This window comes from Ictidomys tridecemlineatus, chromosome 8 (genome assembly GCF_052094955.1).
Source record: "Ictidomys tridecemlineatus isolate mIctTri1 chromosome 8, mIctTri1.hap1, whole genome shotgun sequence".
NCBI classification, from domain to species: Eukaryota; Metazoa; Chordata; class Mammalia; order Rodentia; family Sciuridae; genus Ictidomys; species Ictidomys tridecemlineatus.
This window is the reverse complement of record NC_135484.1, coordinates 53,465,049-53,484,428: the sequence shown is the minus strand read 5'-3', so window position 1 is coordinate 53,484,428 and position 19,380 is coordinate 53,465,049. Positions and strand designations below refer to the sequence as shown.

The 19,380-nt window shown below is 32.9% G+C and overlaps 1 protein-coding gene across 5 annotated transcripts in view; it reads right to left on the bottom strand.

Moving 5' to 3' along the window:
- Wasf1 (WASP family member 1) overlaps positions 1-19,380 on the bottom strand; it is a 59,893-nt gene that overhangs the window by 12,685 nt on the left and 27,828 nt on the right. For all 5 annotated transcript variants that reach the window (XM_021729729.3, XM_078019506.1, XM_005330162.4 and 2 more), the window contains one exon: positions 5,132-5,292. In XM_021729729.3, the coding sequence (XP_021585404.2) occupies positions 5,132-5,264 (133 nt within the window). In that variant the 5' untranslated portion in view covers positions 5,265-5,292. The remainder of the gene's footprint in view (positions 1-5,131; positions 5,293-19,380) is intronic.

Genomic DNA, 19,380 nt, shown 5'->3' with positions numbered 1-19,380 from the left:
TTTTTAAATTTAACTCTGCCTCCCCTCCCAGAGAAATAACAACTGTGTGCACATCTGAATTTCAACTCTTACATTATACCACTTCTCTACTCAAGAACCTGTATCTCATTATCTATGAATTTAAACCTAAATCCCCTCATCTAACATCTACATCCTCCATTATCAGGTTCCACCACACTTACCTAGTATCAGTTGTCTTTTTAATCCCCCTATATACGTATTATTTATTTTTGCCTCTATTTGTTTACCTAGGTCATGCATGCTGAAATGCCTTCCTTCCCTATTCTTTTAAAATTCATTTGGTCCTTAAGGGCCCAATTCACCTTTCATTCAGTAAGCCTCCCTTAATAATTTCACCTATGACTATCTCTTTTCTATAAATTCTATAATTTAAAATTCATGATGTTAACATCTGCTCATACTATTCAGAATGGTTTCTGTATTCTATACTTAGTTGGGATTCTTCAAATTTGCCAAATGAGATAAATTCTTTTAGAATAAGAACCGTGCAGCTTTATAATACAACGAAGTAATTCACTAATATCCGTCTAATGTCTACCAATCTAATTTGTGTTATCAATCCTTCTACCCTTCCAGTTTATGACCTATCTATATGCTGTGGTTTAGATATGAATTGTCCCCCATATGCTAGAAGCTTAGTCCTCAGTATGGTAATCTGAAACATTTAAGAGGTGGGGTCCAGTGCAAGACAATTAGGTCATGTGGGCAACACTCTCAGAAGGAATTAATACTATGTCTCACAGAGTGGGTTAATTCTAGAGAAAAAAGGATATTATAAAGTGAAGCCACTTGGCTTCTTCTGCATTCAACTTGTTCCCTTTCTACAGTATTTCTCAATCATGCTGAGTCCCAGTAAAGAGGGCCCTTTTCAGAGGCTGAATAGATGAAGTCACTTATCTTGTACTTTCGGCCTTTGATACTATGAAATAAACCTCTTTTCTTCATAAGTGCCCACATTCAGATATTTTGTTACAGATACTATCTGCCAAATTATCTATAATTGAAAGCAATAAATAGACTTTATACTTCATCTTGGCAGCATAACTGACTATATTCAACAAGAGAAAAGCCACAGGAAGAACAGTAAAAACTTTCTGATATACAGTCCAAATGGTTAAGATAACAATAAAATGGGGAAGAGGAAATTTACATTAAGTGGATTTTAGGTTTTCAATAATCATCTGTTAAAAAGCAAAATTATGTTCTAATAGGAAAAATCTCATGAAATACTGGGATGTACTCTTTTACGAAGTGACAAGAATATCTGGCTGAGAGTGTCTTGCCCTAAACCATATGAAAGCCTATAGTTTATTTTCATTACTGTATTCTGAAGAACTTTTGGTGCAAACAGTGGTACCGAAGTGAATACTTCAATTACTCACAATCATTTTAGATTGCTAATTTTTCTAAGTAATTCAGAGATTATTAAATTCATTAATTATTATAACTACTTTGGATAAAAATTGTTATGAAATGTATTGAGTTTCCTTGTCTTCTTAAATGGATACAAAATGAAATTTTCCCCTTTGTTGAGGACTCATGGCCATGAATTAATTATAAAAATCAATTATTTTTAATTATTTTTAAACCCAGGCCAGAAAACAGCCTTGAAATGAAGAAGAATACTTGCTTTTACATTAAATGGCCTTTTTCCAGTTTTTATATTGCTTTTTTGGTCAATTCCTCCCTTGCTGTAAACTACCATTTTTGGTTGGCTTCTGTGATGCCTTATTCTATTATTATGTGCTGCTCCCTCTACCTCCTCTTTTAATTTTCTGAAGCATAAATATTTGGAAATAACATCATCAAATCTGTCTGAACTATCAAAGCAAAAGTAAACACACTCTGAGAGTGGGATCAATTGGTTATTTTTATCTTTACTGTGTGGGCTTATTTATTCTGGCTATATAGAGGCCTTTTAGATTTAATTCCAGGTTCTCAACTATGTCAAGTGGAAAACCTGCCAGAAAAATTAATTTCAGAGTAATTAAAAAAAAATACTGTTACACCTTGCTACAATACCTTATAGGTTTATCTTGTTTTCGAATTTTTATAAACTGTTAGAAAGCATCTATATGGCCTCTAATTCCAAATATGAATATTCCCAAATGTAACTTACGTTTATTTTTATAATATGTTTATTTTTCCAGATTTGGTTAGCTTACTGACAGATGTTGCTTATATGGACTCCATTAGGTTTGAAAATTCCTTATGTTGTCTTGTCATCTTTAGATTATATAATAAATGTTAATTATTGCAAATTAACACACAGTCACATTAATTCTAGAATCTATATTAGGTATATACATAAAGCAAGATACCTACCTGTGTTGGACTGAAAATTCATTTCAATTTTGTTTAAAAAATGTTTTGTCTAAAGTTACTTAGGTTGTTTTTATGCTCTTAACATGTATCTAACAAGCTGATGCACTCACATACACATTAACACATTTTATATAAAGTCACGTTATATTAGATCAATCAATGCTAGGCCACAAAAAGTCAGCAAAATATCTTTAAACAATATGATTAATTATAATGTTAATGTAATATCTGAGTCAACAGAAGACTTTCTTTTGATTAGTCTCAAAAGTAACAACCACATTATATGCATGTATAAATACACCCACAATGAAATCTATTATTTGTATAATTAAAATGTACTAGTCAAAAAAAAAAAAAAAAGAAAGAAAAAAGAAAAGAAAAAGAGGTATACTACATATTGGCTTTCCTGGTAAAGAATCACACAATACAATATCTTAGTGATTCACTGCCAATAACTAACCTGAAAAAATAACCACCAACAGGAACAAGGAATATAATTAAAACAAATTAAAAAAAATAGCCTGTTATTTATTCTTACAAGTATTTCACAGGCAATGCAAAAATTTGGTATTCTCACAAAAAACATTCAAATACAGAATTCTCCAACTTATGATAGTTTAACTTAACAATTTTTCAACTTTACAAAGTGACATGTATTCAATAGAAATCATAGTTGGAAATTTGAAGTGTGATCTTTTCTTGGGCTAGTGATATGTGGTACAATACTTTCTCGTAATTCTGGGCAGTGGCAGTGAGCCGCAGCTCCCAGTCACATGCTGATGAGCCATGTGATGCTCTATAGTGTACTATGTTGCTAAGCTATAATGTTGGGTAGGATAGGTAAGTTAAATATTTTTGTTGTTGTTGTTCCAGGGATTGAACTCAAGGGTGCTTAACTACTGAGCCATATCCTCAGCCTTTTATATTTTATTTACACACAGGGTCTTGCTGGGTTGCTCAGGACCTCACTAAGTTGCTGAGGCTGGGTCTAAACTCGAGATCTTCCTTCCTCAGCCTCCCAAGCTACTGGGATTGTAGGCCTGCACCAACACAGATGGCAGTTAAATACATTTTTGTAAAGGCATTTTCAACTTATGATGGGTTTACTGGAACATAACCTCATCATGAGGAGTACTTTCATAATGTTTTATGATGTTTTAGCTACAAGGATATATGACCAAACTCTCTCACCTGACACAAATTAGATTAACCACCAAAAATATTTGGGAAAAAAACCTTCATCTGTATTGAACATTAGATCAATCAATGCTAGGCCAAAAAAAGCCACATACAGACTTTTTTCTTTTCATTTTATTCTAAATAATACAGTATAACAAATATTTATTTAAATAAGCATTTACAGTCCTGTTAAGTAATCTAAAGATGATTTAAAGTGCAACATATAGGAGGATATGTGTAGGTTCCATGCAAACATAAAGGACTTGGGCATCTATGGATTTTGGTATCCGAGGGGGGGTCTGGAACCAATCTCCCAGAAATACCAAGGGATGACACTACTCAAGTTATATAAAGGGAAGACAAAAGTTAAAAGAAATGGAAAATACCCTTATTATTAGAAGAGTCTATGCTGATGGGTACGACAGACATGATAAATCTAGGACTCCTTGTAGAATGTTTAGGTCAAGAATATCTTGTTATGTATTTGAAATGAAGTATAGCTGTCTTATTTAAAAGCTAATTCTTTAATTCGAAAATAAATTTGTTTTAGCTTTAAATTTTTCTACCCGATTAAATTTAGAATGGGAAATAATCCCTTAACTAGCTCTGATCTATAATATTTTTCTCTTGCTCTTTGCTTTTTTTTTTTTTTTTTTTTTGGTACTAGGGATTGAAACCAAGGGTGCTATACCACATTCCTAGTCCTTTTTATTTATTTTTTAATAATCTAACTCCTTATTTATTTATTTTTTTATTTGTTTGTTTATTTATGTGGTGCTGGGGATCGAATCCAGGACTTCGTATGTGCTAGGCGAACGCTCTTCCACGGAGCCACTACCCCAGCCCCAGTCCTTTTTATTTTTTGAGACAAGGTCTCACTAAGTTGCTCAGGAACTTGTTAAGTTTGAGGATAGCCTCAAACTTGGATCCTCCTGCTTCAGCCTCCAGAGTTCCTAGGATTATAGGCTTGTGCCATCATGTCCAGTTTCTGTTCTATAATCTTAAAATGGGAACATACTGCATGTCTCCTTTTCCACTACCTACTCTTTCTATAGGCCTTTCTTTGGCTAATCGGTTTGCCTTCTATCTGCCAGCAGCCAAATTACTTGCTGTCTTCACATTTTTCTGTATATCAGACTCTTGACTCTCATTTTAATGTCCCTTAGACAAAACTCATTTGATTAGTCTAATCCTTTCACTTTAGATCTTTGATAATATGAAAACATTTTAGGAAAGAAAGAGATACACAGACAGCTAAAACTTCTAAAACTAATATAGGTAACAATCAAGCAAGAGTACTACTCTGGTCTTACACTGAATCATATTTTTAAGAGATTTTAATAATTCTCATCCATCATGTGATTGTGTTCCAGAGATTCTGCCCTTATTTCCCTTTCTTGTGGGGCGGGATGGTGGGGGGACATGCAGGGGAAGAAGAAATGATTCTAAAGCTCATTAATTTTACTTAAAATGACTACGTTTTTCAGGATAACTATATACTCTATCAAATATCCTCCCCCAAATTAACTGCAAGCATATCTTCTTAATAGTCTAAAGCATAAAATTATGGTTTGCAAGTATTTTTTTTAATAGATATAAAACTTACTTAGGCTACTTAGCTGTCTAATTATATTTGCCAAAGAAATATTGGTTACACATTCCAGTTCGTTCTTAATGCCTCTAGGCAGTGCTGTGTGGCACAAGTGCCTAGGATCGATGTTTCTTTTCACTAACGGCATCTTGAGATAAACCTCTGTGCTAGTTCACCTGTAGGAAATCAAAAAAAGAAATTAACATTATTCAACTTCAACCAACACAGAATAAGACTCTGTCATAATTAAGAATAAAGTTATATGCTTGTATGAAGACAATGAAAATAGTCATCTGATTAAAAGAATCTAACTTATTATTAGCTTTGGTTTACTTTCAATTATTAGAACATCAATATGATATAAAACATTTTTAAAAAACTTACTTTCAATATCAGATGCTACATCATGGTGAATTTTCAATCGCCATCCCTATTATTCTCCTAAAACCATTGTTTCTATTTACTATATATACTGGTTTTGTTTTACAAAGTTGGTGTCCAGAGAGCCTTTCTAAGAAATTACCTAAGAATCGTAAAAAGCTAGGAGAGTACTATCAAATTTATAATTTCATATAAAACACATCAGGTGTTCATCAAGTCAGAGATCAAATAGTTCAAGCAGCCTAGCACCAAAAATCTCATCAAACTTGCCAAAATTTTAACTGACCAAAAATCCATCTTTGAATTAGAGGTTGTCTTCACTTTGTATGCTTCTCATGTGCACCAATTTCAGCAACCAAAGTTAATTTAAACAGCAATCTCCCAGCAACATGGTTCAAATTTCACTATCACATCTATTAACTATAACTGCATAAATACAAACTTCATTGCTAACATTCTAGTCAACAAATCACTGTTAATATGAGATGTGCATTACAATCAGTAGTCATCTTTCCAAGTCAGTTGATTTGGTAAGACTCCATGTGTTGTCACTCAATTCCACAGACAGCAAAGCCAATACCTGTGTTGACTTCTTGCTTCCCACTGCTAAACCAATATGAAATTTTACAAAATGAATAGTAGAAAGTGGGAATTTGCTAATAGAGACAAAAGAACAGCAAACAACCAAAAATTGATAACACTGGAAATGAAATTCAAATCCAATGTAAGTGGAAGAGCTGACTGTGGAAATGTTGCTACTATAACATACAACATTTAGTATGAAAATCTAGATATACAGCCAGAGGAACTTAGGGAAGGCAAACTTACAAGTGAGGAATGTAGTTTTGACAAAAATAAGAAATATGTCCCAGGAAGGGATCCTGGGAAAAATTAAAGGGACTCTGAGAGTTATTTCACTGCACTGAAAGTACAAAAGATAAAATGCTGGAAGTGGATCCAAATTTAGTAGAAAGGGAGTGTTATAATTTGCCAAGGCACAGAAAAGATGTTTGAGCTCTGTTAGCTGTGGCTCTTTTAAGTTACACAAGACAAACACTGTTCAAAGTGTTCTTTTTTTTGTTTTGTTTTTAAACAACAAAAACCCAATATTGTTTCTAAAGTTGTAAATTACATTGTACTAAATAATCGTTTTATTTTTTAACACTGTCCTTATACATCTTACCAAGAGTTTTTAATGTTTTGATAAAAAGATTTAAAGAGCATGAACAATTATAGTTTTCTCACAAATAAAGACAGTTTTCAGTCTTGCATGGTCATATTTACAGTCCAGCCTAACTGTTGAAAGTGAGGCTGACTGCCCAAAATTACCTACTGATAAATACTGGTTACTTTATAAAGGAAGAGATTTACTATTTCCTGAGCTTTAACGACTAACAAAGACGTTAGTCATTAAACACTCAAGTGTTACTTATACATACAACATTTTGCAAGTATGTCAATTAACATACTTTAAAAAAAACAAATGAAATTTGTCTCCTTTGACCTTTTTGCACAAAATTCTATGTACATTTTTAAATATTTTAAAAATTGTGTAATATTAAGCATACAGAAAAAAAGGTATGCACAAAACTGTATAACTTAGTAATTTAAACAGTCATATAACTCCATAAAAGAAATAAAACATGCCTGCACCTCAGGACTCTTCCACTTTGGACTCTTTTGTCCTTATTTACCTCCTCCTCAAAGATAAACTTTTCTTTAAAAAAAAAATTAAAAATTAAATAAAGGCATGTTGTCCATCTACAACTACAACTTTTAAAAAAATATATATATAATATTATATATTATATTGTGTGTATGTATATAAAATAAGCATTTCCTTGTTTTCTTTATATTTTCACCACCGAGGTAGGAAACTCTAAATATGAGTATTATGATGGCTTTTTGAAGTGAAAGGAATAATATATATTGTGAATATACATTACAAAGAGAACAGCTTTAGAAGATGATGCCAAACTGTTCCAAAAGTAACTATACCAATGTATGCTCTTTTTTAGCAGTGTAAGAGGCTACTGCTACCCCATTCTTACAATACCTCATACTGTCAGTTTTTAAATTCTAGCTGTTTGGGAGAATATGTGGTAGCAACGTATTTTAGTGTTTTCGTTTTTAAGAATTTTAATATTTATTTTTTTTAGTTTTCGGCGGACACAACATCTTTGTTTGTATGTGGTGCTGAAGATCGAACCCGGGCCTCACACATGCCAGGCGAGCGCACTACTGCTTGAGCCACATCTCCAGCCCCGTGTTTTCTTAATTATTAATGAGTTTAGCATCTTTTCATATGTTCAATGAACTTTTGGATTTCTCTCAAGAAGTACATTTTTTTTCTGTAAGGGCTCATGGGATATGAGCAACTTAAAAATTATATATGAGAAAATATCTTCTGTTACTCACTAGTTCTCTCTCTCAATGATATTTTTAAATAAACAGACATTTCCAGTCAGTATGGTGAAATTTATTATTCTTTTTCTTTTAGCTTTAGTATGAAAGCCTAATTTTTAAAATATTTTTATACCAAGATCATAAATATGACCATCTACATTTTTTTCACTTAGTGTTGTTGCTCTTGTCTTGCACTTTAAATCAACAACTGATATGGAATTAATTTAAAAAAAAACTTTTTAGTTGTAGATGACATAATACCTTTATTTTATTTTTATGTGGTGCTTCACACATGGAAGGCGAGCACTCTACCACTGAGCAACAATCCCAGCCCCTGGAATTAATTTTTTGAGTGGCATAACATTGCAGTCAAGTTTCCTATAATTCTTTTATAACTTTTATCATAGAGCAAGTTTCTATATTATAATTTCTAAATCTATCTAATTTTGGACTCTATACTAACTATTCCACTGATGTGTCTTACCTAGAGCTAATGATAATTAATTAATTAATGGCACTTTGTGTTGGGAAAACATATAACAGCAGCAGCACCCCAGAGAAAAACCCCAGCATGGGGTCTAAAGACCCTCTTTCTCATCTTTGTTTCTTTCACTGGCGTGAAACGTTCTGCTGGTGCCAATGTTCAAATCCTGCTGGTGGGAAGCCTTAGCCCCAATTAGAATTAACTTCTTGGGCTCCGGAACTGACATAAGGGAGAGCTTGCCAATAAACGGGCAACCTCTCCTTAGACCTATATAAACACATAGCCTTTTGTAATAAAGGGGAAAACCTTTGGTAATGTGTGGTGTGGTGCGGTGTGGTGCGGCGTTTTCCAGTCTTACACTTTGTATAAGTCTTGATATACAACAGGGCAAGCTCTACCTTGTCTTGTTTGATCTTGGTCCTTTTTATTTCCCTGTAAATTTTTAGAGTAAGATTATTATTTTTTTTTAAAGAGAGAGTGAGAGGGGGGAGAGAGAGAGAGAGAGAGAGAGAGAGAGAGAGAGAGAGAGAGAGAGAGAGAGAGAATTTTTTTTTTAATATTTATTTTTTAGTTCTCGGCGGACACAACATCTTTGTTGGTATGTGGTGCTGAGGATCGAACCCGGGCCGCACGCATGCCAGGCGAGCGCGCTACCGCTTGAGCCATATCCCCAGCCCCTAGAGTAAGATTATTAACTCACATATACATACATACTGGGAATTGATTGGAACTATACTAAATCTATAGCTCACTTTGGGGAGTACTAATATTAATACATTTCTTCCTATGCATGAATATAACATATCCCTCCAATTATTTCAGGATTTTTAAATGTCTCTCAATGTTTTATAGTTTTCTGAAAAGCTTACATATCCTTAGATTTGTATGTACATGATATTTTACTATACTGAAAATGGTATGTTTTTTCATTTTATTTTCTTTATTGTATATACAGAAAATAAATCTCTGAATAAAACTTGGTCCTATATCCAGAGGCCTTTCTAATATCTAATTATTCTGGATTTTAAAAGTATATGCAAAAATATCATAAATAGTAACTGTTTATTCCTCCTTTTCAAGTATCTTACATCTTTTCTTTCTTTTTCCTGCCTTATCATACTAACTAGAACTTTTAATACAATGTGAAGTAACATCAAGCATACTTGTCTTTTTCCTGAACTCAAAGGAAAAGGCTTCAACATTCACAAGAGTAGGGTTTTTGTTAAATTGTGCTTTTTTTTTGGAGGGGGGGAAGAGTACTGGGATTAACTTGGGGCGCTCGACCACTGAGCCACATCCCCAGCCCTATATTATGTAGACACAGGGTCTCACTGAGTTGCTTAGCACCTCACCGTTGCTAAGACTAGCTTTGAACTCTTGATTCTACTGCCTCAGCTTCCCAAGCCACTGGGATTACACATATGTACTGCCTGTTAAGTTGTTTTGTAGACACCATTTAATAGATTAAGAAAGTTCCTATCTTAGCAAAGTTTAAAAGGTTTTTAAAATTATGAATGATGTTGATTTTACCAAATGTTTTTCCTACATTTATGATGATGATCATATGACTCTCTTATTCTGTTAATGTAATGAACTATATTGATGTTTTTCTTTTGTTGTTAAACAACTTTGCATTCTTGCAATACCAAACTTAGGTAGCCTTACTGAATTTTTGTCTACTGGTTCTATCAGAGAGATATGTTAAGATCTCCTATGATGACAGTAAATTTGTTAAATTCTTGGTATGATTTATTATTTTGAGACTATGGTATTAGGTACATTTAACATTATGAAGTTTTCTTATTATCACTAATAATATGGTCCTTTGCATAAAAGTCTACTCTGATATTAACATAGCTATACCAGTTTCCTTCTGGCTTGTGTTTGAATCATATAGCTTTCCCATTTTCCTTTATCTTTATGTTTTAGATCTATCTCTTTTTTAATATATATATATTTTTTTTAGTTTTAGGTTGACATAATATCATGTGGTGCTGAGAATCGAACCCAGAGCCTCACGCATGCTAGGTGAGCGTGCTACCACTTGAGCCAAATCCCCAGCCCCAAGACCTGTCTCTTGATAGACAGAGTTAGGTGTTTCTTTTAACTCAGATTAATAACTTTAAACACTTATTTGTATGATGCCAATAATATTCCTGTTGCCCAGGATACTCTTCGTCCACAGGCTTTTTTTCCCTACTCCTACTTTTCTTAAAATTTCAGCTAAGATGAGGGCATTCCTTGATCCTCTAGCCCTGACCAGATGTGGTCCCTCTTTTAAAATTCTCTCATAGCAATCTATCATTTTTCATTTAAACACTTGTCTCAGTTTGTAATTAAACATATCCATGATTGATCTGTCTCCTTTATTAATCAAAATGCAAAGTTTTTAAAAAAATGTTTTTTAGTTGTTATTGGTCATAGTACCCTTGTTTTATTTATTTATTTTTATGTGGTGCTGAGGATTGAACCCAGTGTCTCACATGTGCTAGGCAAGTGCTCTACCACTGAGCTACAAATCCAGCGCCCAAAGGCAGGTTTTGTGTAATTTTTTTTCTCACAATATATTGGATACCTAGTATATTAAAAAAAAAAAAAGTTCAACATGTATTTATTGAGTAACTAAAAAAAAACACCACTTAACTATAATTCAAACTTCTCTTACTAAGCTATAGATGTGCCTATGCAATTGCTTCCTGGACATTCATACTTTCTGGACATCCATATGTTCCATAAAACATATCAAATTCAGCATGTCCAAAATTAAACTCCCTATATTTCATTTTCAAATCTAGGCATCACCTTTAATTCTGCCCTACCTGCTAGAGTCCCCATCTATATCCAATAAGAGATCAGCCTTACTAATTCTGTCTCATTAACATATCTCACATACTGACCTTCCTTTTCTATACTACTTATGACATCTTTAATCCAAACCCTCACTTGGTTGGACTTCACTAGCCTATAAGTTTCTCCTGCCATTCCATGTATATCACTATTCCCACCAATCCATCCTATACCTCATCTTAAGAATATTATCAAAATCTTAAGTTTGGTAATGTCCTTCTGCAAAAATAAACCCTTCCACAGTGTCTCTTTGTCATAACAAAGTCCAAACATGATATACAAGATTCTTCAGAATTGAGTCCCCACTTCTTCCTCTAGCCTCATTTCTCACTATACTCCCACGATTAACCACTCTTTACAGTCCGCCTTTTCTCATGCTTCTCTCTGCAGAGGTCTCTCCCTTTCTTATCCTCAACAAAGAGCACTTAATTGTTTCACACTAGACTCAAGCATCTGAAGCCTAACTGAATCCTCTAGGCAGATGTGGCAATCTACTTTTTGGTGCCCTCTACACAGATCCACCTTTGCATCCACCTCAGTTCTCTCAATTACACTGTACTTATTTGTTTACATATCTATGCTTAAGTGATAGACCCTGTAGGGCAAAACCTTGCCTTATTCAGCTTGTATATCCAAGATCTAAAAAACAGGAGATAATTGATAAGATAAATATGTAAGTAAAAGAGAAAACAAAACCATGAAGTATAAACACACACACACACACAGAGGGGAAAAAAAAAAACAAAAAAATCCCTTAGGTAACTGAGGAGCACACACATACACTTTTCTAAAGCAACTACTTAATCATGGTCTAAGGAATTACTTGCTTTATTTGTATAGAAAAGGAATATATTTGAGAAAATTGATACCTTACAATTGCATTGAAGAATCACAGGCTTGCTTATTTCACTCATAAGAGAAAGTTTGAACAATATCTTATTCATTTCTGCATCTTTAGGGTCTCAGAGTTAAACTACCATAGTCTAAAGTATTATTCCAATCTTAAAAGAAAAATGAATTTTGTTGGGACTAAAACAGTGTCTTTAGGCACAATGCAAAAGCTTTCTGGAGAGAGAAGTCTTTCCTTATCTTTTTCTTTTATTTCAGTTATAATACCATATTCATTTTCATATTTTTCTGTCCTAACTCAAAAACCTTAGTGGAAAAATGTCAAATAAAACACAACAAAATTTAAATAAAATGTAACAACTTCATCTTCTAAATCCTGAAAAAACTTGATCATTTGTCACATTAAGAGTAAAAATTAAATCCAAAATTTAAAGGTATTGTAAGGGTCCGGCGAACGTTGGAGGAAGAGACCACCAAGACACCGGCTCATGCAACAGCAAAAGGGGATTTACTGAGGATCCAATCCATCGCGCTGGGGCTCCAGGCTCACTCAAGAAGGGAGAGCGGCCAAGAGCCCCAAGCAGGGGTTGAGCAGTGCTTAAGCACACTTTTTGGGGAGGGCGGGGGCTTTGCATACATCAGAGCAAATCATCATGAGGCACGGGAAAATTGAACAACAACTCTCAAACATTCATTGGCAGGAACAGGTTGGGCAGGGGTGATAGGTTACTCCTAAAGAGGGGGATACATTTAAACTGATTGGTTTGGGCCCTGAATGCCTACGTGCCAAACTGCACAGGGTCCAGGTTATTTAACAACTAAATGGTCAGTACCGGACATTGTCTTAACTGCCTCAGGAATTTCAGGTTCTGTGTACAGTTCAGAAACTTTACAATACCTAGTCCTTTACATTTTAATTCAGGCTTTGCAGCTTAGAAACTTTACCCTTTCAGTATAAATTAATTATCAAGTAAATATAAGATCAAATTTATTTTTAATACTTTTTAATACTGCAGATAATACATTTTGTTTAAAAGCAATTTAAAAATTGCATAGAAAAAAAGTACATCAATCACCTATAATTTAACATCTTTTAGTCTATCAATGCCTAACTTGCTTACTCAGGAGAAATTTGTTTATCTATAAGAAAGCTAAAATATATCGTGCTAATATATAAAATAATTTTTGAAATGATTAATCTGTTCCTTAAGGTGATGGTTAAAGATACCTACCACAGCAACCAAAAATTTCTCAATTAGTTTATAACCCATTTGGTTCTAAAAGTAATTGAGTTCACTGGAGATGTAAAAAGCTAAACCAATTCTCAGGTTCTTTCATGTATTTTCAGCAACTAAACTGTCAATTACTAAAGCAAAAATCAAGAGATTGTTAGTATATTCAAAAAGAATATCTCATGTAAAAGAGATTTTTAGAATTAATTTTTAGAATAAAAAATTTCAGCTATAATCTCTACATTTTTAATCAGAATAACTTTTCATGGGTAAAACTTTAATTCCTGATACAGATTTTAAAATTAAAAATAAATTGGCTACAATAGTGTTTAAGACTTCATGTTCATTAAATTAGTAAATTGAAAGTCCTCTTTTAGGAGAACAAGGAAAATGAAACTACTAAAATCTAACCATAGCATTCTAAATTAAAACTTTATTTTGGCGACTATTGCTAATAACAATTTGTTTTTTAAGTTATTTTACGAATGCCTTCTGTTGAGCCAAAATGAGGCATATATTATGTATGAAAATATACGGGCTGGGGTTGTGGCTCAGCAGTAGAGCGATCCCCTCAAATGTGCAAGACCCTGGGTTCGATCCTCAGAACCACATAAAAATAAATAAAATAAAGGTATTGCGTCCAGCTACAACTAAAAACTAACTAAATAAATAAAAGTATAAAGAAATACGTAAGTGCTAAAAATATCTCAGGGTCAGACATTATAATGATGTTACAACTTTAGAAAAATCAGAAAAACAAGTTATCAAATTCTCATTTTCAGAACCCCCAAATATTACCTGTAAAATTTATTTTAAATTTTTAAAGGATTCCTTATAGTTACTAATGTTGACAAAAAATAAAATGCCAGAAAATTATTATAGTTAATCACTGCTTTATGGAATATATAAGAAATTCATGTATAATTAAAAAGAAGTTTAAAAAATTATTTTATTATGTCATTAATGAATGACAAGCGACTAATTCTTTAAACTAACGTCAATGAAATAGTCTATGCTCATTTAAGGGTATTTCTGAATTTTAAAGGCGACAGTGATATTAAATTTAAAAATTTATGTGAAATCACAGAAATATAATATTCAATTTTCATGACAGTATTAAATTCAAAGTAAATGATTCAATTATATGATTGAGAGAACCATTTAGTATAAAATAACTTTCAAATACAAACTAATTTCAATATTTTAAATATTTCTAAGAATTTTTGAGAGAGTAAATACATTTTAAGAAATGAATGACCTTCCCGCAATTAGAAGCTGCTTAATTATGCTAACAGACCAATTAAATAATTTTGGGCATCTGAATATTTAAAAGAAATATTTAGTATTTAATATTTAAATGAATATTTAATATTTAAATGAAATAATTTCATTAATCTACAATCAAATGACAAAATGATGTATAATTCTGACAGACAACTAATTAAAGTAATATAAAAAGCTTTAAAAGAATACATGAAATAAGAAAGAACTCCATATTAACAAACAGACTAAATCTATTTTTAAAACAATAATATAAAATCATAGGTCTTTGAACAGTATTATAAAATATATTTTAAAAGATATTATTCTAAAGTATATCAAAACAGAATTTTATAACTTAACTTCCCTCTAAATCTATAACGTATATGTTCCAAACTTTTATTATTGTGAATAAGTAGCTGAACTTACCAGTGAAATAACAGAAGCTTATGTAATACAACCTCAGGAAAAATACAAATTTCCCCTTCACAGGAAGCACTAAACTTTAAAATACTTACTATTCATGATTCTTTAAAATTCTTTACACAGGAGATGACAAACTCAACTGAAGTACTTGCAGGTCTAAAGAATTATCAATCATGCTGAATACCTCCAGTAAGTTGATTGCTTTGATATGCTGGGGCCTTTGCTTAAAGAACCTGCCCTAAGAACTATACTATCATTACAAACAATAAATAGATAATTACATTTTGCATGGCAAGCCTTGAGAGTAAAGTGTTAAATTTTGATAGGCTGAGGTTGAAAAGAACACACTGATATATAAACTTAAGTAAAAGAAAATGAAATAAGCTACATACTCAGCAATTCATGACACTGAAAATGCTGACAGATTTAAGAAAACTGGATGCTAATAAAATAATAAATAGTATTAGATACTTATAGAGTGGAAATGAGACTCAATATAAGGAAGTTGTAATAAGATCCACTAGGTTAGTAGTTTATTATATGATTCCATGTACTCTCAAAGAAAATATGTATTTCTTTCAAGTTAATGCACCCACTACTGAAACCTGACAAGTTCATTATGTAAGCATAATACTACATCAAGATTATTTTAAGAGATGTTAATCTGAAATCTGAAATATCTACACCACAAATTCAGAATTAAATAATTTGAAAAACAAGATCAAGTGTTTTTATATTAAAAAGTAATATCTCTAAAAACAATATTTACCTATTAAATATTGTACTTTATATGAGAAATGGCAACACTGATACACTGCTATCCATCTATTGAATACTAGTGATTCAATTACTGTGCTAAGTGCTAAAAATAAAGGGGTGAGCAGAAACAAACAGCTCTACATGGATCAGCTAGAATCTAGTATCTAATTACATAAGACCTAGTTCCATGACATTTTGAAATTCAGACCACAAGATTATTAGGAATCAGATATGTTAGGGGAACTATGTGTGTGTGTACGCGCACGTGTGTGCACACTTTCACTCTAACTTAGAAGGTATATCATATGCTAAAAGGCTCCAAATTGAGAAAGGCTTTGTGAGTTTGAAGAACTGGCAGATAAAAGAGCAGGCCAATGTGTATGAAGTGTAGTGAGAAGATTGGAAGGCTAGTAAGGGGTCAGATTAAGTAGGATCTGGAAGATCATGGGGCAGATTTTCAATATTATCCTAATGGGCAGCCTTTGAAGGATTTTTAAAGCCAGGCAGTCCCAAGATCAGGAATGACAGTTCATTCTCTCTATGAAGACCTGGGTAGTGGGGGATGGCAGACTAAAAGGAAGTAGACTGGTTAGTAATCCAAGTAACAGTGATGGTAGTCACCAGGACTTGGTAATACAAAAGTATGTCAATTGAAGATATATCTTATAAGTAGAAGGAAACAGGATGATGATTGATTAGATGTGAGTGAGGCCCAGTTCTTGGCATAAGAAACCTTCTACAGATAGCTAATTGAGATCATGGAAAAAGTGAGATGGTAATTAATGGTATTTGGAGCATGTAATAGTAGAATAATGATGAGTTTTAAAGCCAAAATCAATTGGGAAGGCGAAACTATATTTAGTAGTTTTATTTCCCTTTCATTTTTTCTTTATATTTCATGATTCTAGGCCCATTTAACTCTTTTGTCTCTACATTGTTCCTATTTTCTATACTTTGTAACTTGAGTCCACTAGACTTCTAGACAACACAGCCAGGGTGAATACAATATTCCCAGAATTCACCTTCAATGCCACCTCAACCTATATGACATGTCTAGTAACATCATCTTTCTGTAGGGAACAGCATGGCAGAATACTATTTACATTACTAACAATTTCTCCAATGTTTAACTATAGCTTTCTCTTCACTTATATGTGAAGAAAATTCAATCAAATAGTGAAAACATAATAGATAGTGACCATGTCAACAGCAATACCTATACTATTCTGTGAAACTACTCATCCACAATAGCACAAAATTTCATTTATCTTTTGTTGAAATTTAGTATCCAAAGTAGAGAGTTCAAGGACTTCCCAGAATATCTACTAGTGCAGTGACACACAGTATAGGGAAACTTTTAATGTTTATATATTTATAAAAATCTTTCAAGATTTCTGTATTTACCTAAATTGTTTTTAACAGGTTAATTAAAATATACAAATATAAAACCAGTATAAAATCCTTGTAACCCTTATATAACCATAAAACCAAAATAAATACACCAAAACTACAAAACCAACAAAATTCAAAATAGTAGCATTTAGTTAATATGAGGAAATTCTTTTCCTCTAAATGATTGTTTGCTATATGAATCTTGTACTACTTCGAAAATCTGCTTTACTGTGTTCATAACTATCCTGCTCTATTTAATCATAGCTTTTTCTCTGCTTGAAGAAATTTTACTCCTACATTACCTGGCTGACACTAGTTAGGCTTACTATGTACAAATACAACTATTATATAGCAAAATGCTTGTACATAGTAGACTGAAACAATTCAAGTTATACTATTTGACACTAGAGCTACGCTAAACATAAACAAAAACAGATACAGAAACAAATATTAAGATTACTTGACAAACTTTTGAAAGAATAGAAATCCTTCAAAAATCAAATTTAAATTTTCACAGAAAACTCACAAACAGGAATGGGGCTGTAGCTCAGGTGGCAGAGTGCTTGCCTAGCATGCATGAGGCACTGGGTTTGATCCTCAGTACCACATAAAAATAAATAAAATAACAGCATTCTGTTCACCTACAATTAAAAAAAAAACCCTCACAAACATGCAAATATATGCTCAGGATGAGAACTATTCTAAGCAAGCTAAAGACATTACTCAAAGGAGGAGAAATGTGTTGCTGAAGAGGTAGGGCTAGGAGTAGAACCTTTTTTTTTTTTTCCTTATTCACATTCTATAGCTTCTTTCATATTAAGCTGAATTTTATATAATGTACACTTTATGAAAACATTTTAATAGCTAATTATTCAGGGAATGAGCAAAATTTCACTGAAGAGAAAAAACACAATTATTCTTTTCATCAACTAAAACAGAGGAACATGTATTTTTTAAAAGTAGCAATGTACATCAGTATGCATCATAGACGAGAACAAGCCCGCCCACAGACTCCTTCTACACATGATTTTTGCCAAGAAATGGGAAAATTTATACCTCCTCCCATCCACTGGTCTTTTTCTCATGCTCAAGCTAGGCATCCACTTTCCAGTGGATATATATTTCCAAATATTGGCTGGTTGTCCCTTTCTCATACCTCTAATGGGGTGGGGGAACACCTCAAAAATCAACAAGCCCTAAAGTTATATTTTTCCCAGCAAAAACCTGGCTCTTTATTTCTTATATTAGCTAACAGTTCTATCAAACAATAGCCAAGTCAGAAATAATGTAATCCTTTTTTTCTTCCAACTTTCAATTGTACAAAAAGATCCATTAAATAAGTTCCTAGCAGAAGAACGGTAGGCATCAAACTATTGACATATGCCTTCACATTTTTGAAAATGGTTGATAAATACTCAAAATTGTTCTACAAATTTATATTTTCCATCCTCAGAAGAATGCAGGGAGGGGCTAGGATTGTGGCTCAGTGGTAGAGCGCTCACCTAGCATGTTTGAGGCCCTGGGTTCGATCCTCAGCACCACATAAAAATAAATAAAATAAAGGTATTGTGTCCAACTATAATTAAAAAATAAATTTTAAAAAAAGCATGCAGGGAAACCACTTTTTAATCTCTGAATTATAGGTCTGTGAGATGTGCTATAATTTATTTAACATTTTCTTAATGCTGGACATTTTCTTGATTTTCAGGTTTTTACTATAATAAATACTAGAATAAGCTTTCATTATATAAACCTGTGCTCAAGTTTCTGGTCACTCTTCTTAGAATATAAAAAACTCAAGGCTTCTGAAACATTTCCAAATTACTTCCCTAAGAGTACACAATTTTGATTCTCCCTGACTTCTCGGCTCTATGAAACTCTGGAAAATTAACTTCTCTGTGCGTCAATTTCCTCATCTTTGAAACAAGGATAATAATCACCACCTACTTTAAGTGGGTTGTGGGGTTTTTTGTTTTTGTTTTTTTGGTACCTGGGATTGAACACGTGGGCACTTAGCCACGTCCCCATCCCTATTCTGTATTTTATTTAGAGACAGGGTCTGAGTTGCTTAGCGCTTTGCAGTTGCTGAGGCTGGGGCTAAATTCATGATCCACCTGCCTCAGCTTCCCAAGCTGCTGGGATTATAGGTGTGTGCCACCGCCCAGCTTCAAGTGGTTTAATGTGAAGATTATAATGGTTAATACATGTACAGCTTTTAGAAAAATCCC